The sequence below is a fragment of the Vipera ursinii genome (assembly GCF_947247035.1).
Source record: "Vipera ursinii genome assembly, chromosome: W".
Lineage (NCBI taxonomy): Eukaryota > Metazoa > Chordata > Lepidosauria > Squamata > Viperidae > Vipera > Vipera ursinii.
This window is the reverse complement of record NC_139522.1, coordinates 37,653,446-37,678,862: the sequence shown is the minus strand read 5'-3', so window position 1 is coordinate 37,678,862 and position 25,417 is coordinate 37,653,446. Positions and strand designations below refer to the sequence as shown.

Sequence of the window (25,417 nt, the reverse complement as noted above, 5' to 3'; positions counted from 1 at the left end):
GCTTTCTCTCCCAAAAAGTAGAGAAGGGAACTAGGAGATTAATCACTTTGGATCTAATTCCCACTAACAGAGATGAAATGATAGGAGGTGTTGAAGCCACAGGAACCTTGGGAGGAAGTGATCATGCAATATTGGAATTCAACATTATGGAAGCACAAGCAATAGAATACAGTCAAACTAGAGTCTTGGACTTTAAGAGAGCTAATTTCAATAAACTTAGAGAGACCTTGGGAAGAATTCCATGGATGAGAATCCTAAAGGGGAAAACAACTCAAGAAGCTTGGGAAATTTTGAAAAGTGAGATAATAAAGGCCCAGTCTAGCACAATACCAACAAAGAACAAAAATAACAGCTCTCAAAAGAAGCCAGCATGGCTGCATAAAGAACTCTCTGATAAATTGAAAGCTAAAAAGGACAAGTATAAGAAGTGGAAAGAGGGGCACATAACTAAGGCAGAATATCAGCAAATAGCCCGTGCCTGCAAAGATGAAGTGAGGGAAGCTAAGGCTCAAAATGAACTAAGGCTTGCGACAAAAGTCAAAAATAACAAAAAAAGCTTCTTTCAACATATAAAAAACAAGAAAAAAGTAAAGGAAATGATTGGTCCATTAGTGGGTGAAAGTGGCAAGAAGGTGACAAGCAACAGGGAGAAAGCAGAACTATTTAACTCGTTTTTTGCATCTGTCTTTACACAAAGGGAAAAAACAGTCCAACCTACCAAAACCAGTGCCATAAAAAACAGAATAGAAACGCAAGTCAAGATAGGCAAGAAAATGGTAAGTGAGCACCTGTTCAGCCTAGACGAGTACAAATCACCAGGACCAGATGGATTACACCCCAAGGTTCTCAAGGAACTGGCAGACGTGATCTCAGAACCACTGAACTATATTTTTAAAAGATCCTGGAGCACTGGGGAACTACCAGAGGACTGGAACAGAGCTGATGTAGTTCCCATCTTCAAAAAAGGGGAAAAAATAGATCCAGGAAACTACAGACCTATCAGCCTGACCTCAATACCTGGGAAGATTCTGGAAAAGATACCAAGCTGGCAGGAATAGACAATACTCCAGAAGATAGGCTTAAAATACAGGAGGATCTGGACAGACTTGAACACTGGGCACTACCTAACAAAATGAAATTCAATGGTGAAAAAAGTAAGGTTCTACATTTAGGCAGGAAAAATCAAATGCACAGGTATAGTATAGGTGGTACCTTGCTCAATAGTAGTAACTGTGAGAAGGATCTCGGAGTCCTAGTAGACAATCACTTCAATATGAGCCAGCAGTGTGCTGCAGCTGCCAAAAAAGCCAACACAGTGCTAGGCTGCATTAACAGAGGGATAGAATCAAGATCACATGAAGTACTAATACCACTTTACAATGCCTTGGTAAGGCCACACCTGGAATACTGCATCCAGTTTTGGTCACCATGATATGAAAAAGATGTTGAGACTCTAGAAAGGGTACAGAGAAGAGCAACAAAGATGATTGGGGGACTGGAGGCTAAAACATATAGGGAACGGTTGCTGGAATTGGGTATGTGTAGTTTAACAAAGAGAAGAGTGAGGGGTGACATGATAGCAGTGTCCCAATATCTAAGGGGCTGCCCCAAAGAAGAGGGAGTCAAGCTATTCTCCAAAGCACCTGAAAGCAGGACAAGAAGCAACGGATGGAAACTAGTCAAGGAGAGAAGCAACCTAGAACTAAGGAGAAACTTCCTGACAGTTAGAACAATTAATCAGTGGAACTACCTGCCTCCAGAAGCTGTGAATGCTCCAACACTGGAAGATTTTAAGAAGAGACTGGAGAGCCATTTGTCTGAAATGGTATAGGTTTTCCTGCCTGAGCAGGGGGTTGGACTAGATGACCTCCAAGGTCCCTTTCAACAACAACTACTTCTTCTTCTTCTTCTTCTTCTTCTTCTATTATTATTATTATTATTATTAGTTATTGTTATTGTTATTGTTATTATACCCACAATTTTAGTTGTTAGTATTGCGCTTTAAAATTTTCTAGGTTTCATGGTTGTTAAGTAGACCTAACTGCTCATTCCTCAGTGAAAACTCAAATAGGGAAATGGGAAAGGGCAGACTTTTATCCTCCCTTTCCTTTTTGTAGCGAGAACTGAGTGAGATGAGGGCATCACCATGTTCAACAAGTGTCTCCAAGAAGATGAAATTTCAGGGTGAACCGAAGAAACCTCCTATGTAAGTGTTGGCTTATTAGGATGCAGGAATGTGGGGTTGTCTGTTTGAATTCAGAAGTACCTTTATGGCTTGGCTGCTTAGTATGTGTAGCTGTCACATTTGGGGGTGGAGTAAGCTTTTTCCTATTCTTTTGTTTTATTTACAAGATACACAGGGTGCTAATGGGAGGAGGAAGGAATATTAGATATTTTCACCCACTTGGAGTTATAAAGTAATAAATGTGGGATAAAAATCTAATAAATAAATTCAGTAAACTTCTCAAAGCATTTTTCCAAAACAACTTTTTAAAAAATCTTAAAAAGCTAAATATTAAAGTTAAGATACATGGTATGCATACACACTACCCCACCACCCCACACACTCATACAACCCAGCCAAACAGCAGAATAGAAGGGCATAACTTTACAAAAATTTAGAAAAGCAAAATTAGAATTTGTGATCTCATGAAACTTCTCAGTTTCTTTCATGAGACATAAGAAAATTTTTTGTTTAAATAGGTGTCTGGAAACAGGCGTCTGGAAATTGTTGAAGAATACTGTTGCTTCTCACTTTACCTTCCTGTTGCTTGTTTGGGTTTCTCTCGTAAGCTGGGTGGGAAAAGATATTTTGCTGGAGAGTCCTTGTAAAGGAGGTATGTAAGGACTTGTGGGAGGTGGACACATGGAGATTTTTTACACGTTTCTTTTGTGGGACTCATGCCATTCATTGTTAAGTGGCAGGGAATGAGGCAGATAAACAGATGTTGCTTAGTTAACTAGTTAACTAGTTAACTAAGCTTGTCATTATAACAATGATTTGAGCCACTAATTATCCACATGGCTTCATTTTTTTCATCTACAAAGCCCTACCTTTGATAACTTTGTTAATGAGTCTAGAGTGTAATGGCCAGAAATATCTCCCAGTGTTAATTCCCATATATGAAATTGTTGACATTGGAAGAGAAGTTAGAGTAATAGACAATTTTCCTGACTTGTGTGTATCAGGAATGGATATCAGAAATTTTCTCAGGAGCTGCTTTCAAATGGTGAACTCAACCACCTTCCTCTGAAGGAGCGGATGGTAGAGATTGGGAGCCGCTGGCAACGGATCTCTCAGAACCAAAAGGATCAGTATAAAAAGTTGGCCGAAGAACAACAGAAACAGTACAGAGTGCATCTGGATATGTGGCTCAAGGTGAGCTGTGAACTGGGGAAGGGAGGAGGGCAGGTAACAGCTCCTTGATAAGTTACAATAAAATAAAGATGCAGTAATTAGCCACTGAGAAATTAAGTGAAGTCCTAGCTTCTACGTGAAATACTGTTCTCCTTTATCAGTGACACACAGTTGTGGGTCCTTTGTGACTTTTAATTCAGATTTCTCAAGTCTCGTTAGTTCTCAACTGTCCTGATTCACTGATCAGCTTTTAATCTTGTATTTCCATTTTCTCTACAGACCTTGTCACCACAAGAGAGAGCTGCCTACAAAGAGCATACCTCCAGTGTTAGTGTCTTGCAAGTATTTGTGCAGGGAGATTGCATATCTGTTGGTCTGAAAAGGATGTTTCTTGAGGTTTATGCTTGAAATGGAGTGTAACTTGGAAAGGGCTGGAGCTCTGAAAGGAAGGTGGCATTTGCCTGCCAGGCATTTCATTTCAGGGTACATGTTGTGCAGTAGGTTCTTCATATTAATAGAACATGAGGAGGTGAATGTTTTTAGAGTTAATAGAGATTTGGGCTCATGATGTGTTGTTTTCAGGGATAGCAATACTGAAGTGGCTACTAACTGCTAATTTCAGGGTACATGTTGTGCAGTAGGTTCTTCATATTAATAGAACATGAGGAGGTGAATGTTTTTAGAGTTAATAGAGATTTGGGCTCATGATGTGTTGTTTTCAGGGATAGCAATACTGAAGTGGCTACTAACTGCAGCAGAACACAAACAGAGGTGACAGGTTGACCATGCACCTTCATCCACTTCCAACTTTTTAGTCCCAAGTATGTGTGCTCATGGCTGGCTGGCAGTGAAACTGAAATTAGAACATAGTGCCTTTTCTTTAGCACTTCAATTGCACCAAACATTCATGCTGAAGGTAAAGATGAAATCTTGTTGGACAACAAATAAATTACCCAGTCATTCCAGTTATATATATGCTTAGTTAACCTTTTCCAAACTGATGTCTTCTAGAGATTCTAGAGGATAGCTTCCATCATCTGCAGAAATGCAGTCAGGTTGGGGAAGACCAAGTTAGCTAGTATATATGCTGGCTGCCTTTCATCTGGATGCTCACCACGGGGTACTACATCAGGGTAGGATAAAAGTTTGCAAAAACTACTATACAGAGGTTATAATGCAAGAAAATGTGGTCTGGGCACAACTGTTTAGAAATTGCTGACTTGATAACCGAAATGAAAGGAGCAGATGTGTGGTCAATTTCCAGATATTCAAAATCAAGTTCAAGGGAAATTGGTGGTAGTGATATGTTAGGAGTGGGCAATTTTTGTGACCTTGAGATCCTATTTTTGTGGCTCTTACAAACCCCTTCTGACCCTTACTCCTGAAATCTGCTTGTAAAATTCCATGCCATTTGGGGATGGAAAACATGTAAAAACTGTTAAGATATACCCCAAAGTATACATATCACTATGCTAAAAGCAAAGAAAACCACCAAAATCCCTCTTGCCCAGAAGCAATCCCAATCACTTTGCAGCCCTTAGTCTGCCCCAAAATATTAAAAATAATTCTTGGTGCCCCCTGCAGTAAAGAATAAGTGTGAGGCTACTGGAGATTAAGGAGAACTCTATGTGTACATTATCCTTGGGTGGAAGGGTCACGTTAGTTTTGTCTTCAAGGTCTTATCATTGTACCGATTTTGGCATCAGATTCTACAGTGCCATATGTTCAAGGGTATGTTTTAGGGCCACAGGCTGTAATTCTGTAAGGATGAAAAATGTAGCCAAGGCAAATTGTGCCTCCTTTACATCCTTGATTTGTAGAAAGGAATGCAGCTGTCTCCCATGTTGATTGCCTCTCTTACCTTTCTCTTCTTTGTCATCAGAAACGTAAGAATATGGGGAAGATGCGAGGCCCAAACCCTAAAATAAAACCTTCAATGCAGTCCAAGTCAGTAAGTATTTTAACAGTGCCATTTCTATGTTACACAGCTAAAATTACCTGGTGAAAAAGTCCAAACAGAAAATGTTATTCCTAGGGTCAGCTGATATTTTCAAACTAGTAACTGAATCTTGGAAATACTGTAAAATCCAGAAACTTTGTACCCAACACTTGGTTTTGGGTTGTTTTTTTTTCAGCAGGAATGAGAGCAGAACAATGTTTCTACAGCTGATGGATCTTCTGGCTAATCCTAGTCCCAGGGTCCTTAGGACCCAAGATGAACTTCCTTTTTACCTTTTCTCTTTGTTAGGATATGTTGTTGAAAAAAATGGTTTGTTTAACAGAATATTAGTAATACACAGTGGAAGTTGTACTGGGACTCTTAGGCAAACAGTAATGCACTAACATGAGTTTTATAACTTATTTTTACTCAGACAACAAAAAGAAACACAGTAAGAAATAGTCCAAATATCAATCCAGTATCATGCACATAAAAGTCAGTCCATAAAAACATAGTATCAAAATACAAAAGCTGCTTACCAATATCAAAAACAATATACACTGTAGCAAGCAGTTGATTCTTGAGAGAATAAATATCAGGTTAGCAAACAAGAGAACAAGAGGTATCCAAACACTAACATCAAACACATATACAAGAGCAAGAGAGAGCAACTATGTGTAACATCTAACTCTCTTTTATGTGGAATAATTACAGCCACACCCTTAGGCCGTTTAACTCCTTAAAGGTGCTTTTACTCCATTATATAATATTGTCACCCAAACCAAATTTAATCTCTAACAATCTCCCCTTTTTGGGTGGCATATTATACATATATTTTTACAATCTCAAATTACACATATCACAAACAGATTTATGCTTTATAGCACCCTGAGCTTTAGTAAACTGGTCAGCAATATTATCTTCAGTTGCACAATATTCCAGTTTAATCAAATTATCTTTAACACATTGTCTGACATTTAAATACCGTAGATCCGTATGTTTTGATCTAGTTTTCACTGCAGCATTAGTTGCTAATTTTATAGCTGCTTGATTGTCTTCATACACTTTTATTGGTTCATTACAATGTAAACCCATATCAAACAATAATTGTTTCCATACCAATAGCTCAGTACATAATAAAGATAAACAAGAAAATTCAGATTCAGTTGTTGATAAGCTTATATGCTTCTGTCTGTTAGACCTCCATCCTACTAAAGCGTTTCCCAATAATACAACCAATCCTGAAGTGGATTTCCTGGTTACAGTATCAGATGCAAAACTAGCATCTGCAAATGCTTTTAGTTCTAATTCCTTTGTTGGCTCTAGATATAGAGAATAATGTATGGTGTGTTTCAAATATCTTAAAACTCTTTTCGCACCTTGCCAACATCTGGTTGTAGGATTCTCACAATATCTAGCTAAATGATTAACTGCAAATGCTATGTCAGGTCTTGACCAATTACATAAATACATCAAGCTGCCTATTAATGATTGATATATCTTTTTATCAAAGACATTGCTGTTATCTGCTGAACTCTCAAAACCTTGAACCATAGGTGTTTTTACTGGTTTACAGTTTTCCATATTATAACGTTTCAGCAAACCATTAATTTTCTTAGCTTGAGACAGTTTAAATCCTTTACTAGTCCTGACAATATCCAGCCCTAGATAATGACTAATAGCTCCTAGATCTTTTACTCTAAATTTTCTTTTTAACCCTGAAATTATTCTTTCAGTTTCTGTTTCATCTTTTGCTATAATAGCAATATCATCAGTGAATAATAATAACAATGATAATTCACTATTTTGCTGTTTTATAAATAAACAAGGATCTGCAATACTAGCTTTAAATCCCAAACTATTTAACTCTTTTACTAAACATCTATTCCACTCATAACCTGACTGTTTTAAACCATACAAACTCTTATTCAGTTTCCAACAGTACCCTACCTTACTTTCTATTCCTGATGGAACTTTCATATATATATCATGGTTTAATGTTGCATACAAATAAGCAGTTTCAATATCTACATGTTTTATACTATAATTCTTATTTGCAGCCCAAACTAAAGCAGCCCTAAGAGTGGAAGCTCTTAACGTTGGGGAAAATACTACATCATAATCACTATTATTCTGTGCAAATCCTTGAGCAACTAATCTTGCTTTATGTATTACCTCTCCTGTAACACTTTCTTTCAGTTTAAAAACCCATTTACATCCAATTAACTTTTCTGTTTTAGGTATTTTAACCTCTTGATAAACATTAAGATCTTGCAAAGACTTTATTTCTTTATCCATAGCTACTTTCCAATTCTTTCTTTCATTCTCAGGATACATTTTTATTTCTTCAACATTAGAAGGTTCAATGTCTATTTGACAAATTAAACCTGCCTCAAAACGATCAGGCTGTCGTCTTTCCCTGTTAGACCTTCTGAGAATTATTGGACTTATAGGTACATTTACATTATTATCTTCTTCCTCTCCTGTCTCCCCTATCAGTGGTTCTTGTTTGATCTCTCTAGCAAGTTCCTCCTCTTCTTTATCACTTTCATTTGAAGAGTTAGTTAAATCTTGTTGAGGAATATATACAATATCTTCTACCCTTTCCCAGCCTGACTGTTCTTGAAAAACAGCGCTAGAACTACAATAAATGTTTTTAGTACCTTTCTCCCAGAACCGATAAGACTTATGGTTTAACTCATAGCCAACAAAAAATAATTGTTTAGCTCTATGTTCTCCTTTATTTCTTATTGAACTTGGAATATGTACCCAAGCAGGTGTCCCAAATGTGTGAATATAACTAAGATTTGGTTTTCTCTTAAACCATAAGGTATAAGGAATTTTACCTGTAGCTGAACTAACCACATTGTTTAAAATATGATTAGCACATTTTGCTGCTTCTCCCCATAAGCTATCAGGTAAACCAGAATCTTCAATCATAGATCTAATCATAGCTTCCAATGTTTGGCCCCTCCGTTCAACAAATGCGTTATGCTGAGGTCTATAAGGAGCTGTACGTCTATGCTCTATTCCCTCTGAAACTAACAGCTCATTGAACTGTTTATTAACAAACTCAGTTCCATTGTCTGTTATTATGGTTTTTACATTTAACTGAGTTTTCCTTTGTACAAACTTGAGCCAATTAGATATTGTTTGTGTAGTTTCAGTTTTTGACGTAAGGAGATAACAGAACCCATATCTGCTATAATGGTCTAGAATATTTAATATGTAGCAAGCACCCCCTAAACTGGGTTTCATAGGACCTATCAAATCCATAAATACCAGTTCTAATGGAGTTGTGGTTTTAAATCCATCTAACCTATTAGCTGGTGCTGCCCTGCTCTTTTCTCTACCACATACATTACACTGCAGATATTTCTTACAAGCCTTTAACTTAAACCCATTAGACAAAGCTACAGTTCTTTTTAGTGTATTAAAATTCACATGACCCAATCTTCTATGTAATAAATGAATACATTCATCATGTGGTTTTTGATTTGTACAAGTAGTAGCCATTATTATAGGATCATTGCTAATTACAAACAAACCATCTTTCATCCTAGCTATTAAATTCACTTCATTCTTTTGAATAAGACATTCCTCCCCTTGGAAAGTAACTTTAAAACCTGCTTCCAATAATGCCTTAACTGATAATAAATTATAATCACATCTGGGAACATATAGCATTTCCAAATTTTGTTTTAAAAATGAACAGTAAACCTTACCCTCTCCAGAGACCTTGACTCTCCAGCCATTAGCCATAGAAATATATTTTTTACTAGACCTTATATTATCAAAATCCCTTTTTATTTTTGAAATACAGTGTGTAGCTCCACTATCTACCACCCACCAATTGTGGTTATTAGTAGTTCTATTAGCTACAGCTACATTAATCAGCTTTTTATTCTTTCTATGGCTTTCCTTTCTCTGACAATTACTATTCTGACAAAACTTAGCAATATGTCCCTTTAACCCACAATTAAAGCATTTCCTTAAAATATAAGCAGATTCAGTCTTCCTTATTTCTTGTTGCAATGGCTCTCTCAACTGTTTTCTCTCCATACGACATCTTGACTCTTCCAACAACCTTCCAGTTATTGAAGAAACAGTTAGGTCTTCTTTGGACAAAACCTCCAAGGACGATACAAAGGCATCGTAGCTCTCATCCAATGATGATAAAATGATGTAAACCTGGTGAAGCTCTGAGAAAATAAGTTCTTTTTCTTGCAGTTCCAACAAAGTTGCTTTTATAAAGTTAAGGTGAGCTAACATATCGCCATTCTTTTCCAGTCTAGCTTTAAATAGCTTTCTGGTAAGATTTATATGAGCACCAACACTGTCCCGAACAAAAATCTTTTTCAACTTAGCCCAACATTTAGCAGCAGATTCTTCTCCACGCACATGGACTAGCTGTTGGTCTCCTAATGTTAGCCCAATGATAGATAAAGCCTTATCATTGTCTTTATTGAAGTCTACAATCTTCTTGTTATCTTCTTCATTAGTTGGATCCCAGGCATTTACATCAGGAGGATTATGGACTATTTTCCAAAGACCTTGATTTTGTAATAGCAAACTACATTGTGTAGACCAGGATACGTAGTTTGACCCATTAAGCCGGGTAATGCAGAATGGATTGAATAGTCCTTGTGCCATTGTCTGAATTTGAAAACTCAGTTAGGAAATATAAATACAATACTGTGCCTGTCCTCAGCACCACACTGGATCTGGGCCCATAACCATTGTTAGGATATGTTGTTGAAAAAAATGGTTTGTTTAACAGAATATTAGTAATACACAGTGGAAGTTGTACTGGGACTCTTAGGCAAACAGTAATGCACTAACATGAGTTTTATAACTTATTTTTACTCAGACAACAAAAAGAAACACAGTAAGAAATAGTCCAAATATCAATCCAGTATCATGCACATAAAAGTCAGTCCATAAAAACATAGTATCAAAATACAAAAGCTGCTTACCAATATCAAAAACAATATACACTGTAGCAAGCAGTTGATTCTTGAGAGAATAAATATCAGGTTAGCAAACAAGAGAACAAGAGGTATCCAAACACTAACATCAAACACATATACAAGAGCAAGAGAGAGCAACTATGTGTAACATCTAACTCTCTTTTATGTGGAATAATTACAGCCACACCCTTAGGCCGTTTAACTCCTTAAAGGTGCTTTTACTCCATTATATAATATTGTCACCCAAACCAAATTTAATCTCTAACACTCTTAAACAGAGATACAAGTCTTCTAGAAGTACAGGTAGTCCTCAACCTACGACAATTGAGCCCAACATTTACGTTGTTAAGTGAGAAATTTGTTAAGTGAGTTTTACAACTTTTCTCACCATATTTGTTAAGTGAATCACTGCAGTTCTTAAATTATTAACACAGTTGTTAAATGAATCTGGTTTCCCCATTGACTTTGCTTGTCAGAAGGTTGCAAAAGGGGATCACATGACTCCGAGACACTACCACTATCATAAATGTGAGTCAGTTGTCAAGCATCCGAATGTAAATCATGGTACCATGGGGATGCTGCAATGGTCATAAGTGTGAAAAATGGTCATAAGTCACTTTTTCAGTGCTGTTGTAACTTTGAACGGTTACTAAATAAACTGTTGTAAGTCGAGGACTACCTGCATGCAATATTCAGATCCAAAGTGGGAACATTTCTTCAGATCTGGAGGAGTCCTTGCTGGACTATGTCTTCTCCTGAACTTTCCCAGGAAAATAAGTGTTTCTAAAGAAGGCAGTGATAGGCCTGTGTCTAATGATTGTACCTACTTGCTACCTCCAGAGCCAGAGAGCCAGTTTGATCTAGTGGTTGACACACCAGGCTAGAAAGCAGGAGACTGTGAGTTCAAGTCCCACCTTAGCCTTGAAAGCCAGCTGGGTGACTTTGGGCCAGTCACTCTCAGCCCAACCCACTTCACAGGGTTGTTGTGGGGACAATAGGAGGAGGAAGGTGTGTTGGATATGTTCACCTTGAGTTATTTGTAAAAATAAAGGGATACAAGCAAACAAATAAATATAAATAACTCAAACCCATATTTTCTTGGGATAAGGCAGCTATTAGGCAAGCCGAAGAAAAGGTGTGGCACACCAGATCCAAAGGACCTTTCCCATTTTTGATCTTATTATTACAACACTTCTAAATTTTCCCAATAGCTCTCTTCCTGCCAATCAGTAATAAGGGAGGAATTGTTCTCCATTGCAGCCATAGGACAATGATATTATTTGGTAAGCATCTTGGAATGCTTGCATGCTTACTTGAATCAAATTAAGGTGGAGCTGCACATAACTGGCACAACGTACAACCATATTTCCAAGCTCAGTTATGATTGTAAGTCAAGGACTACATGTAAGGCATTATGTTTTAGAACTGGGAATATGTTTGGCTGCTTTAGATTTAATTCATTGTAGTCCTCATAAGTCCCTTTCATTCGGCTGTTAACATGTTTATTTTTTAATCTACGTCTCTATATTCACAGGACTCTGAGGAAGATGATGAAGATGATGATGAAGAGGAAGATGAGGAAGACAATGGTGACTCCTCTGAGGAGGGAGAAGATTCTTCAGATTCAAGTAGTGAAGAGGAGAGTGAAGATGGGGAAGAGGTAAGACTCTGCTTATCCCCAAGAGCTTTAGATAATCTGGGCTCCTCCAAAGTTGCTTGAAATGGTTTCCTTCTCTCAGGATACAGCAGTTTCCTATTTCCAACAAAGCATCTTAGCACTGGAAATTTCTTTTAAGCACTTCTTAGTTACAGCTGTCTTTTCTACTGAAATATTCCAGAAAGCCACAGTTAAGGATATTTTTTAAAAAAATGGGGGTGGGGGGTGTTGAAAGACATTTTACAGATGTTCAGTAACAGCCTTATTATCTACAGGCATGAACAACCAGAGTTCGAACTACTACTTTATTCTCTGGCATAATAAAGGAATCTCCCCAGAGTGGCAGCTTTCACCTGGGAAAGACTAGTTAAAGCTCAAAGACATTTGGGCGGGTGTCAGACCTTGCCCTCTTGTGTTTACATAATGAGTCCAGGCTAATTCCCTGCTTGAACCCTTCTCCCAACTGGGACAGTTGCTCTCCAACATCACTCCCCACCCCACAACAGCCCCCTCCCACTGCCATGTTGTCTTCATTGTCTGAGTTCTCACGAGAGCTTGGGGGGGAGCGAAGCCAGTTCAAAGGAATCCTCTGCCCCCCCCCCGCCTCTGAAGACTCCATTGCATCAGGTGGTGCGTTCTGCAAAATATCTACATTCTAGAAGGCCAGAAATGGATGGTTGGGCCTCATCAGCCACCATGTCCCCCTCGAGAAGGGCCCCTCTGCCAGGTTAACCCCTTCACTTACAGGTTCTTGGTCAGGCTCTGGTATGGGGCAGAGAGTTGGGAGTTTGGAAGGCCTTCACTTGTCTGGGAAATGCTGGTGGAATCGCTGCATCAAGTCAGGATTTTCCCAGGAACATTCTGACTCTAGATAATCCCCCCAATGGATTAAGTACTGCAGTCCTATACCCCTTCTCCTAGACTCGAGATGCTTATGGGATAGTGCATCTGACATCAAATTATTCAAGCCTGGTACATAGGTAATATAAAAGTCAAAGTGAGAGAAAAAATCACTCAATCTCACTTGTCTTGGGGAAAGTGGCTTAATTGTCTACAGCATTTCCAGATTCTTATGGTCAGTATGGACTTCAGTGGGGTAACATGCCCCTTCCAAGAAATGCCTCCATTGATATTTACTGTTAACAGTTCTTTGTTTAAAATGTCATAATTTCTTTCTGGGGAAGTCAGTGTCTGGAGTAAAAGGCAAAAGGCAGCCTCCTCCCCTGATCTTCTGCAAAAGTACTGTGCTGATAGCTACATTTAGAGGCATCAATCTGGACAATAAATCTCTTGGAAGGTTTGGGGTGTTGGCTGTTGGGCAAAGAGCTGTTTTAACTCTTCGAATGAAACCTGCTCTGTTTCCATCCAAGCAAATTTCACTCCCTTTTTTAACAACTGAGTTAAAGGTTTAACTTTATGTGCAAAGTTTGGAATAAACTTTCTGTAAAAGTTCACAAAGCCTAGGAAACTCTGACCATCCTTTGTGTTACAGGGGGCTTGCCATAACAGCGCTACATGGACTTTCTGGAGATCCATTTGGATTCCATCTGTGGAAATGCAGTAACCCAAGAAATATTAACTGCTTTAAGTCAAACACATACTTTTCTAATTGTAGGAGAGAGACTGGCAGAGCCAAGAGGAGGAGTTTAGAGTCTCTACACAGTCGCAAGAGAAAAAAGCCCAACCTCCCTTGAATGCAGTTGAACCTTGTATAGTTTGACCCAAATGCAAAGTTTCACAAGATTCCTGCACATACAGGTGAAACTCGAAAAATTAGAATATCATGCAAAAGTTCATTTATTTCAGTAATGCAACTTAAAAGGGGAAACTAATATATGAGATAGACTTATTACATGCAAAGCAAGATAGTTCAAGCTGTGATTTGTCATAATTGTGATGATTATGGCGTACAGCTCATGAAAACCCCCAAATCCACAATCTCAGAAAATTAGAATATTGTGAAAAGGTGCAATATTCTAGGCTCAAAGTGTCCCACTCTAATCAGCTAATTAAGCCATAACACCTGCAAAGGGTTCCTGAGCCTTTAAATGGTCTCTCAGTCTGGTTCAGGAGGAATCACAATCATGGGGAAGACTGCTGACCTGACAGTTGTGCAGAAAACCATCATTGACACCCTCCATAAGGAGGGAAAGCCTCAAAAGGTAATTGCAAAAGAAGTTGGATGTTCCCAAAGTGCAGCCTGGAGAGGATTGTCAGGAAAAGGCCATTCAAAAGTGTTGGGGACTTCCACAAGGAGTGGACTGAGGCTGGAGTCAGTGCATCAAGAGCCACCACACACAGACGGATCCTGGACATGGGTTTCAAATGTCGTATTCCTCTTGTCAAGCCGCTCCTGAACAACAAACGTCAGAAGCCTCTTACCTGGGCTAAAGAAAAACAGACCTGGTCTGTTGCTCAGTGGTCCAAAGTCCTCTTTTCTGATGAGAGCAACTTTTGCATCTCATTTGGAAACCAAGGACCCAGAGTCTGGAGGAAGAATGGAGAGGCACACACTGCAAGATGCTTGAAGTCCAGTGTGAAGTTTCCACAGTCTGTGTTGATTTGGGGAGCCATGTCATCTGCTGGTGTTGATCCACTGTGCTTCATTAAGTCCAGGGTCAACGCAGCCGTCTACCAGGAGATTTTGGAGCACTTCATGCTTCCTTCCGCAGACGAGCTTTATGGGGATGCTGACTTCATTTTCCAGCAGGACTTGGCACCTGCCCACACTGCCAAAAGCACCAAAACCTGGTTCAATGACCGTGGGATTACTGTGCTTGATTGGCCAGCAAACTCGCCTGACCTGAACCCCATAGAGAATCTATGGGGCATTGCCAAGAGAAAGATGAGAGACATGAGACCGAACAATGCAGAAGAGCTGAAGGCCGTTATTGAAGCATCCTGGTCTTCCATAACACCTCAGCAGTGCCACAGGCTGATAGCTTCCATGCCACACAGCATTGAGGCAGTAATTGCTGCAGAAGGGGCCCAAACCAAGTACTGAGTACATATGCATGCTTATACTTTTCAGAGGTCCGATATTGTTCTATGTACACTCCTTGTTTTATTGAGTGCATGTAATATTCTAATTTTCTGAGATTGTGGATTTGGGGTTTTCATGAGCTGTATGCCATAATCATCACAATTATGACAAATCACGGCTTGAACTATCTTGCTTTGCATGTAATGAGTCTATCTCATATATTAGTTTCCCCTTTTAAGATGTATTACTGAAATGAACTTTTGCACGATATTCTAATTTTTCGAGTTTCACCTGTAAGTTCGAGCAATATATCAGTAATTTTGAATCCTTCACTTGGGAACCTGGTTCTTTGCATCTGACACTAATTTAACAAAGAGGTGATTTTTCTCATAACCTCTTTTAAGACCTTTCGCACATGGTGGTCATGCAGATTCTCGACTTTAGTGTAGATTAGGATGTGATCCAGAGAAATCACCACAAATTTGTCAATTATTTCAGAAAACAATGATTCATAAATCTAGAAAACACAGCTCCACAATTTACTAACCCAAATGGCATCATGGTGTATTTGAATTTGTCATACCTAGTGTTGAATGCCATCAAAAATTCATGTCCCTCATTGATTCTGAAAAGGTTATATGTATTTCAATGGTCCAGTTTGGTAAATAGGCACACACACTGCAATCTATTCAATAAGTCCAATATGAGTGGTAGTGGGTAATGGTCTCTCACTGTAATGGCATGAAGGGCTTTGTAGTTGTGGACGGTTCTCATTGGGACCTCAACGCTTGGTCTGAAAAATGTGGGTCTTGCTTCTTAGTGTTACGGCCCCATTGTATCCCGGTTTGGAGGAGGAGTTGGAACCGGGACCATCCTATGAGGATGGCATGTCTCCTGGAATGTCTGGAGAGTCCAGGGGCCAAAGGACGATGCTGTCTCATGCCCTGCCAGCATTGGGAGAGGTGGTCAACCAGACGGGGAGCTGCGTGCCCTCATAAACACAGGGGAGGATCAGCTGCAGACAGGCAGTAATGATAAGAGGCAGCAGATCCCCTCTGATGAGGAATAGCTGCCTCCCCCACTCAGTCCAAGGGCATGAAGAGTGCAGCAGATGCAAGCTCAAAGGAGGTCTGTGAGGCTGCTGGCAAGGAGGCTGCCCCTCCCCTCCTCACAAGGAACACCTGGCTTGAGCTGATTTAATCAGAGGCTGGGGAAGGGTATCTTCATCGGGAACAATTGTTTTGCTTCAGCACACACTTCCCCGCCCTTTGCAAACTCTGCTTTAGATCATATTTCTGCCCTGTGGACTTTGACCTTACTTCTGGACTATGGACCTTGCATCTTGTTTATAACTGACGAAGCTCGCCCAGCTGCAAGCAGCCGGCCCTGCCTGGCTGTGCCAAAAATGCCCCGTGGTGGTTCCAGATATATTTGACAGTTCGTTGGTTCAGTTCCCTGCATTTTAGGACAATGCCAGTTATATATGAGCCTCCGGCCAGAGGACTTCCCCAATGACCAGGACAAAGTGAGGTTCATGATTAGCCTCCTGGCGGGGTCAGCAGCTTGATGGGCAACTCCCCTGCTGACTCAGCCCAACACGTTGCTTGATGACTATGCCAGGTTCTGCCACCAGCTGCACTCCATGTTTGATGACCTGGTCAAGGCCCAGATGGCAAACCAGTGCCTGAGAGAGTTGCGGCAGGGGTGGCGGCCAGTTGCGGACTATATCAGCGACTTCTGGGTGGTCAGCCAGGACCTCCAGTGGACCGAAGCCGCCTTAATGGACCAGTTCCAGGAAGGCGTCTCATCCAAGTTGCTCGATGAGTTGGCCTGCACCGATTGCCTCCCGATGTTTCAGGAATTGATGCATTTGTGTTTACGCATTGACTCATGACAACGAGCACAATGACGGATGGAGGTGTTTCTGGCACCTGCCAAGAAGCCATCAGCACTGGAACCGCCAGAAGAGCCCATGCAGTTGGGGGCCGCCCGACCGTGCCTCATCCAAGCCGAGAAGGATCGACAGGGCCACAGAGGGCTTTGTACTGTGGCAGACAGTGCCATATGGTGGCCAAGTATCCTGCTAAGGCGACCAAATCGGCGGCAGAAAACGGCCCAACCTAGAGGGCTCAATAGGCTGGGCCTCAGCCTCCACAGCCAACTACCTTGAAACACCTCATGCTCGCAGTGAGCGTGTCCATGCCTGGTCAGAGAGACGTGGCCATGGTGGACTCTGGGGCCACTGCCAATTTCATACACTTGGATTTTGCCACACAGTGGGCCATTCCCCAGCAGCAGGTAATACCGCCGGTCTGACACTGTGATTGGGATCGGTGGTAGCCTCGACGATACCCCTCCGCACGCGCATCGGGTTGCATGTGGAGGAGTTAACATTTTACATGGCCGCGGTGGCCCACTTCCCATTGGTTCTTGGGCTGGAGTGGTTGCAGACCCATGATCCACAGATCATCTAGCCATCAGGGGTGGTGATGTTTACCAGCCAGAAGAGTGCTGCTCACCACCTGCATACCTGCGCAGGGTGTGTGTTGGACAGTCCGGAATTGGATTTACCTGCAGAGTTGGACTATGCCATGTTCGGGGAGAAGGAGGCGGATAGGTTGCCTCCGCACTGACCCTATGACTGCCCAATCGATCTGGTGCCCGATGCCAAACTGCCGGTTGGGCGGATCTACTCACTCTTGGAACCGGAGTTGGCAGCCTTGAGGGACTTCATTGACAAGAACCTCCGGAAAGGGTTTATCTGGCCTTCTACCTCCCCACTGGCTGCACTGGTGCTCTTCGTGAAGAAGTCGGGGGAGCTCAAACTGTGCTGTGATAATCACAAGTTGAATACGATTACAGTATGGAACCGGTACCCACTCCCGCTAATCCCTGAACTCATTGAGCGGCTCAGCCAGGCCAACATTTTTACTAAACTGGACCTGCAGGGAGCCTACAACATGGTCCAAGTTCAAGCCAGAGATGAGTGGAAGACAGCCTTCTGGACGTGCTATGGACACTTTGAATATACGGTGATGCCGTTTGGCTTGACCAATGTGCCTAGCGTTTTCATGCACTTTATGCATGACGTCTTCAGGGACCTGCTGGATCAGTATGTGGTTGTGTACCTTGACGACATCCTGATCTACTCATCCTCCCCACGAGAGCACTGGAAACATGTTCGGCTAGTGTTGCAGTGCCTCCGTGAGAATCACCTCTTTGCCAAGCAGAAGAAGTGCCAATTCGTGCAAACCACTATCGAGTTTCTGGGTCATCGCATCTCACCCGAAGGTGTGGAGATGGACCCAGAGAAAGTGGAGTCACTGCAGGAATGGCAGCCTCCACAGCGGGTGAAGGACATCCAGTGACTGTTGGGGTTCGCAAACTATTACCGCACGTTCGTTTCCCGCTTTGCTACCATGACTGTTAAAGAAAGGGGTTGAAGTTCTGTTGGGGTGCTGAGGAGCCAGGGGGACTTCGATGCCATTAAGGCCGCCTTCACCTCTGAGCCCATCCTCAAGCATCCTGATCCCTTAAGGCCATTCGTGGTGGAGATGAATGCGTCAGATGTCACCATCGGGGCAGTGTTCCTGCAGGCCTATGCCCCTGCAGGCACCTTGTTCCTGTGTGCCTATTATTCCCGGAAGCTGTCAGCACTGGAGCAGAATTATACCATATGGGACAAGGAGCTTTTGGCAGTCAGTCACCTTCGAGACATGGTGGCACCACTTGGAGGGGGCCCACCACCAAGTTGAGGTTCGAACTGACCATCAGAACCTCGAGCACCTACAGACTGCCCGGATGCTGAACTAGCGACAGGTGCAATGGTCGCTGTTTTTCACGAGGTTCGACTTTCAGGTGACATATGTCCCTAGCGGGCAGAACCAGCACACAGACATACTGACCCACAAGCCTGAGTTCACCCAAAAGGAGGACAAGATCATGCCCAGACCAGTTATCCCCTTGGAACAGTTCGTGGCCACCGAGAAGCCTGTGGACCTAGCGGTCAGGATTCATGAGGTACAGTGACCGGATCCATTCGTGGCGGCTCGTCATTGTGAGTAGGGAGAAATGAGATCATGTGGACTTAAATGGAGGACCTGTTGCATTTTAGAGACCACCTCTACGTTCCTGGGGAACCCCTCCGTGGCATCATCCTGAGACAATGTCACAGCCCAGCACTGGGCCACTTTGGGGTCTTCAAGACGTTGCACCTGGTCTCTTGGACATTCTGGTGGCCACAACTCCGGCATGATGTGTCAGGGTACATGGCGTGTGTGCAATTTTGGCAGGCCAAAATACGTCACCAGTGCGTCCCTTGGTCTGTTGCAGCCGTTGCCCATGCCAGAGAGACTGTGGGGGCAGTCTCATTGGATTGCATTATGGATTTGCCCCCATCAAAGGGTGCCACTACGATACTGGTGGTCATAGAAATGCTCATGAAAATGGCCCATTTTATCCTGTGTGCAGTTCTCCCCACAACTTGGGTGACAGCCCATCTGTTCATTGCCTATGTGTTCTGGCTGCATGGTCTACCGGACTGGGTAGTGTCCGACCAGGGTGTGCAGTTCACAGCGTGCTTCTGGCAGATGCTACAAATGGAACTGAAGGTACAGGTGTGTCTCTCTTCAGCTCATCACCCGGAAGCCGATGGCACGGAGAGAGTGAACACCATTCTGTAACAGTAACTCCAATGTTTTAGCAACCAGCAGCAAGACAATTGGGCGGAGGTGCTGGCATTGGCGGAGTTCGCCTATAATAACTCTCAGCACACCTCCACCAGAGTGTCCCCGTTCATCACAAGCTATGGGTTCCACTCACGGCTGTTGCTGTTGGCTCCTTCATACTCCCCAGTACCTGCCATGGATACTTTCCTCCAAGAGCTTCAAGCTGTACAACAAGTGGTGAGAAGCCAGCTAGAGAGAGCCAAGGAGGACTATAAGAGACTCGCAGACCAGCATTGTAGAGATGTTTCCCCACTAGCTGTGGGCAACTGGGTTTGGCTCTCTACACAGCACCTGGCAACATCTTAGCCATCAAAAAAGCTTGATCACCACTACTTGAGCTCGTTCCTGGTCGAAGCAGTGATCAATCCAGTGGCCTTTTGACTGACACTGCAGCGCACCATGAAGATCCACCTGGTGTTCCATCGGTCATTGCTGGTATTGCTAATGGCCGATGGTCTGCTTCATCCAGCTCTACCGTCAACAGGACTGGTAATCCCTCAAGGAGCGGTGGAGTATGAGGTGGACAGCATTCAGGACTCCCGCCGGTTGAGGGGCCAGTTCCAGTATGTAGTGGTGTGGAAAGGCTACGGACTGGAGGACTTCACCTGGGTGGACGCCACCGAGGTTCATGTTCCTCGTCTGATCCAGGACTTTCATGCCAGGTTCCCGCAACTCCCTAGTCCACATGGTCCTGGGGGAGGGGGCCCTGTGGGGGAGATAGTGTCATGGCCCCATTGGAGCCTGGGTCCAAGGAGGAGGAGATGGAGCAGGATGGCACAGTCCCTATGGCGCATGAGGAACAACCTGGGGATGAGGACGAGGCACTTCCAGGTCCCTCGGGCCTCAGAAGAGTAAGCAGGGAGGAAGAGAGGGTACAGGCTGACTGAGGAAGGGGGGAGGAGATGGAAAGGGCAGGCAGTGGAGCACAGGAGTGACAGCTCCGGAGAAAAGCAAATGCCTTCCCTGCCTGATCCTCGAGCATGGAGGAGGCAGAGTCAGCGCAGGGAGACCCGACTACTTGGGAGGAGGGCACCCCGCCCCTCCTCAGAAGGATCACCTGGAGAGTACCATTTAAGGAGACACTGTGAGGAGGGGCTTTTGTCGCGAACAAGTGTTGTATTTCACGGCAACACTCTCTACAGCTCACAGAACTTTCCTCCAGAATCCTTGCTGTTGTGGACTCATGTTTTATTCTTTGCCTTGATGTCTGCGAACTAACAGCGACGCGGCTCTGTTCCAGGGTTTTGCTGCATTCCCGGTGAACTCTCTGCCGTGAAGTTCCAAGTCATCCATTGTGAACTTTGCCAAGGTTGAGATCTTACCTTGCTCCTGGAGCGTTGCTGCTCCCTTGGATTTGCATTGCCAGGAGGTTGCACAGAATGTGTGCCTGTGCATGTGTTTGAGCCTTGTTCTTGGACTGTAGGTGTAAATTGTGTGCAGAGACTTTGGGAACGGACCGTGAATTGCTGAATTGTGGGGATTCTGGGGGATGGTGTTGGAATAAACTTGTGACAAGCCTCCACTTAGCATGTGTTGCTCCCTCCCTCCATGCCTCACCTCCAGCCATTGCTGCCATTTTTCACTCCTCTTGGAGGGCACCCCCTCCCCCACTGCATTTCTTGCCTGTTTGCTGCTGCCAGCACAGGTGGCTGCCACAGCAGTTCTAGATTGGCTCATGGCCGGCCTGCTTGATCTCCTCTCCCCCCCACCCTCCTCCTCCTTCTCCTTCTTACCCTTCAGTGCTTTCTAGAGCTGACTCCACCTCCTCCCAAGGCTGCTGCTTTTTTTCTCTCTCCCTCTCCCGCTCACACTGCCTCCTTTTATAGCCTCTCTGCCCCCCTCCTCCTCCTTTCTCATGGGGGAGGGTGAGCCAGAAGTGAGCCTGGGGCCTTTGCCTCGCCCCAGCCACTCTGCAGCTTCAGAGGACTTTCTCACAGTAAGTCCTTGCCTGTGCTGGCTCTTTCCATCCCCCACTACACTTGGCTAGGCAGGGCTGCCTACCACCTGCCACTTGTTAATGTACCACAAGTGGTACCTGTACCACTGGTTGAAAAGCCCTGCACTAGAACTTGTTCAAGAGCTGGTCGCCCAGTCAAACTGAGCAATCAGGTGAGAAGGGCCTTAGTAAGAGAGGTGACCAAGAACCCGATGGCCACTCTGACTGAGCTCCAGAGATCCTGTGTGGAGATGGGACAGAGTTCCAGATGGACAACCGTCACTGCAACCCTCCACCGATCTGGGCTTTATGGCAGAGTGGCTAGATGGAAGCCTCTCCTCAGTGCAAAACACATGAAAGCCCGCTTGGAGTTTGCAAAAAAGCACCTGAAGGACTCTCAGACTGTGAGGAACAAGATTCTCTGGTCTGATGAAACCAAGATTGAATTGTTTGGCCTCAATTTTAAACGTTACGTCTGTAGGAAACCAGGCACCGCTCATAACCTGCCCAATATCATCCCAACAGTGAAGCGTGGTGGCAGCATAATGCTGTGGAGGTGTTTTTCAGCAGCAGGGACTGGGAGACTGGTCAGGGTTGAGGGAAAGGTGAATGGAGCAAAGTCCAGGGATATCCTCAATGAAAACCTGTTCCTCAGAAACTCAAACTGGGCCAAAGGCTCACTTTCCAACATGACAATGATCCTAAGCACACAGCTAAAACAACACAGGAGTGGCTTAGGAACAACTCTGTGTATGTCCAGAGCCCTGATTTGAATCCTATTGAATATCTCTAGAGGGACTTGAAAATGGCTGTCAGAGAGTGCCAACTTCCTTTGCCTTTGTCTGTCTTCAGTGGCAGCTTTTTTCCTTGATGCTTCTCTTTGCATGGGTTCTACCCTCCCACAACTCATTCACAGGCAAAATGCTGTATAGTGAGAGCTTGAACTTGGTTTCCTTGGCCGTCCAAGTTCCCATTGTATTTCTTCCAAGCAAGAGTCTGTGAGTATACAAAGCTGGTACAAGTGGTCCAGGTACTGAGGCACTCCTTGCATCACACCTTCGGCTCTAATTTGAGCATCCAGTCCTCATCTAAATTGGTCAGTTAAAGCTGCTTCATTCCAATTTAGGTCAGCTGCAACTAACTTAGCTATGTACTGCCTGTCCCTTCTGTTACCCTCTCTGAGCTGGTAAATCCAGCGGCTAGCTTTCACACCCCATATTGGGTCTCCAAAACGGCCCCTGAAGTTGTCCATGAAGTTCTGGTAATTATCCATGATAGGATCATTGTTTTCAATGATTGGTAGTGGCCACTGAGCTGCCAACTCCGTTAACAGGCTCAACACAAATTATACCCTCAAATGATCATTTGGAAACACTGCCACTTGGGTTCCCATGAGCAATTCACATTGAGCTATGAAGGTTCTTGTCTTTTCTGCTACTCTTCTAAATCTTACTGGTAAACCCCCATGGTAACACTGCAACACTGGCTGCACAACTTTGGCTGCTTGTGATGTAGGGGCAACCAGAGCTGCTGTGACATTCTGCATCTGTTGAACTAGTTGAAGCATCATCACTGCCAGGGTTCTGACCTTAGTCTCTATTCCGTCTTGACGCTGTAAAACAGCATCCACCACATCCTGCCCCACTGCTGCTCCTGTTTGAGGTTCTGTGGCCATCCCGGTAACCTTCCTTTGTTCCCAGGCATAAAAGATGTGAGTCTGGGGTGATTAATGTCATGTGAGAAGAGCCAGACCCACACGTGTACAGTTCAAACTAGTTACTGTATTATTCCCTGCCTATAATACAGGTGTCAACTGTCCAACTAGCGAACCCAAAGAAAGGAAATCTTCAAGGCTTTGAAGTGCCATAAAAGATAAACTTTATTGAATACACATCTCGGAACTGAAGAATCAAAACCAACTCTGGTTTTCCTGCACGAAAGATTGCTTAGTTAAACAATAGCTTCCCTTCCCCCCACGCCTGGTGCTTCCATTGTCCAATCATAGAACCTGGGCTTGTTATGGGAATGATTCAAGCACCTGCTTTAGTGACCTCGGCATTCCTGCAGGCTCTCACTGTCCATGAACGGCTTCTTAGAATCCTGTTTCCTCCCTGGATTATCTACCCCTTCCCCCTTTTCCGTGGCAAGTTGATTAGCAATAGAAATACATAGCAATTCAATCTTGGTAGCAGGAATCTTCCCCAGCCTGGCAGCTTTTGCTTGGTAAAGACTAAATAAGGTTCAATGGCATTTGGGGTGTGTGTGTGTGTGTGTGTGTCAGACCGTGCCCTCTTGTGTTTATGTAGTGAATCCAGGCTAATTTCTTGCTTGAGCCCTCCTTCCAACTCCAACATTATCTCTCGAATGATGAAGCTGAGAAAACAGTCACTTCCCACCTTTTATGCAAACTGTAAGAATGGCAGGTTTTAGTGACCATTATTCTTTACTCAGTTCAACATTGCCCATTAATGATCTTCCGGGTGGCAAGGCTCTGTCGATGGCGGCCGTTTCGGCCGTCAGCCCCGTTGCTTTCCGTTTGAACTGCTAAAACAGCGACGATCAGCTGTTTTGCGGTTCGGAAACCCTCTCCTTGGGAGAAGAGGGGAGGGTGAGCGTTCAGGTAGGGGTAGAGCTCCCGTAGACCCCCAGAGTTAAAATTCTGGGGGTTGAAGGGTGAGAGCCCCCCCGTAGCCTGAATTTGCTCTGGACTCGGGGACTCCTCTGCTCCAAGGCTTTGGAGCAGAGCAGGACGCTGCAACCATCCCTGCAATCAACATTTAACTTTGGATTACTTGGATGCAGGCAGAGCTGTGCAGGAGAATATTGAAACAGCAAGTATTTGAACTTTAACTCCTGTTTACTTTGAAAGAAAAGTAAGATGACACAGGAGTGAATTGTTAGCGACAACGGGAAGAATAAAAGGACAGGAGAAATATTATATAGATTGAGAAGAAAGAAATTGTGCCTTTTTTTATAATCACCCCTTATAAATATTTGGAACTAATCTAATAAGTGATTTTAAAGAATTGGACATTTCACAGGGAAATAACAAAGTTGCAAGCAGGGTGGAAAGTGAAAGTGCGCAACGAAAATTAACTGGGTGTTAAAATGGCTTCTAAATCAACTAAAACTTCTGTTACTAAACGTGCTTGTGTTTCACCAGTTCAGCATTCTTCATTACAGGCTTTGATGCCGCTTCCTGTGGCACCTGCACCTGCATTAACATTAAAAGATTTACAAGATGCTTTAAAAATACAATCTCAGCAAATAGCTGAACTTATTGAGGAGAAGAATACTGAAATAAGAGCAGACATTTTGGCTGCATTTCAGGGGCTTGCAGTTTGTATTGAGCATCTGGATGGGCGTGTGGAAGAGGTGAATCAAAATAATCTGAGATTGGATGCTAAAATGTTGGAAGCCGAAAATAAGATGGAAAAGATTGATGATGATGTAGTTATGATACAATATAGAGATATGGAGTTTGCTTTGAGGATTAGAGGATTGAAAGAGGACCCAAAGGAAAATTTGAAAGAGTTATTGGCACAAGCTCTTGAACCGATCTTGGAGTGTCAAGCGGAAGATATTATGGGGGATATAGACAAAATATTTTGTGTCAATTCTTGGATTGCCAGACAAAGAAAATTACCTAGAGATGTGATGGTCTACAAAGAGATTGATTAGAAATGTGATTATTCAAGCTTTTTACAATAATAGATTTAAAGTGGCTGAGCAAGAAGTTTTAATTTTGAAAGAGATTCCACCAAGAATTTTAAGGAAAAGAAAAGAATTTGCTTTTTTGGCAGATGAATTAAAGAAACGGCAGCTTCAGTTTAGATGGGAGATACCA

General features: G+C 43.2%; 1 protein-coding gene across 1 annotated transcript in view; it reads left to right on the top strand.

Moving 5' to 3' along the window:
• Positions 1-25,417, top strand: part of LOC310648256 (nucleolar transcription factor 1-like) — a 254,864-nt gene that overhangs the window by 227,939 nt on the left and 1,508 nt on the right. Inside the window, exons 16-20 of the mRNA XM_083376002.1 lie at positions 2,118-2,206; positions 3,190-3,379; positions 3,638-3,685; positions 5,241-5,324; positions 11,802-11,927. Of these exons, the coding sequence (XP_083232128.1) occupies positions 2,118-2,206; positions 3,190-3,379; positions 3,638-3,685; positions 5,241-5,324; positions 11,802-11,927 (537 nt within the window). The remainder of the gene's footprint in view (positions 1-2,117; positions 2,207-3,189; positions 3,380-3,637; positions 3,686-5,240; positions 5,325-11,801; positions 11,928-25,417) is intronic.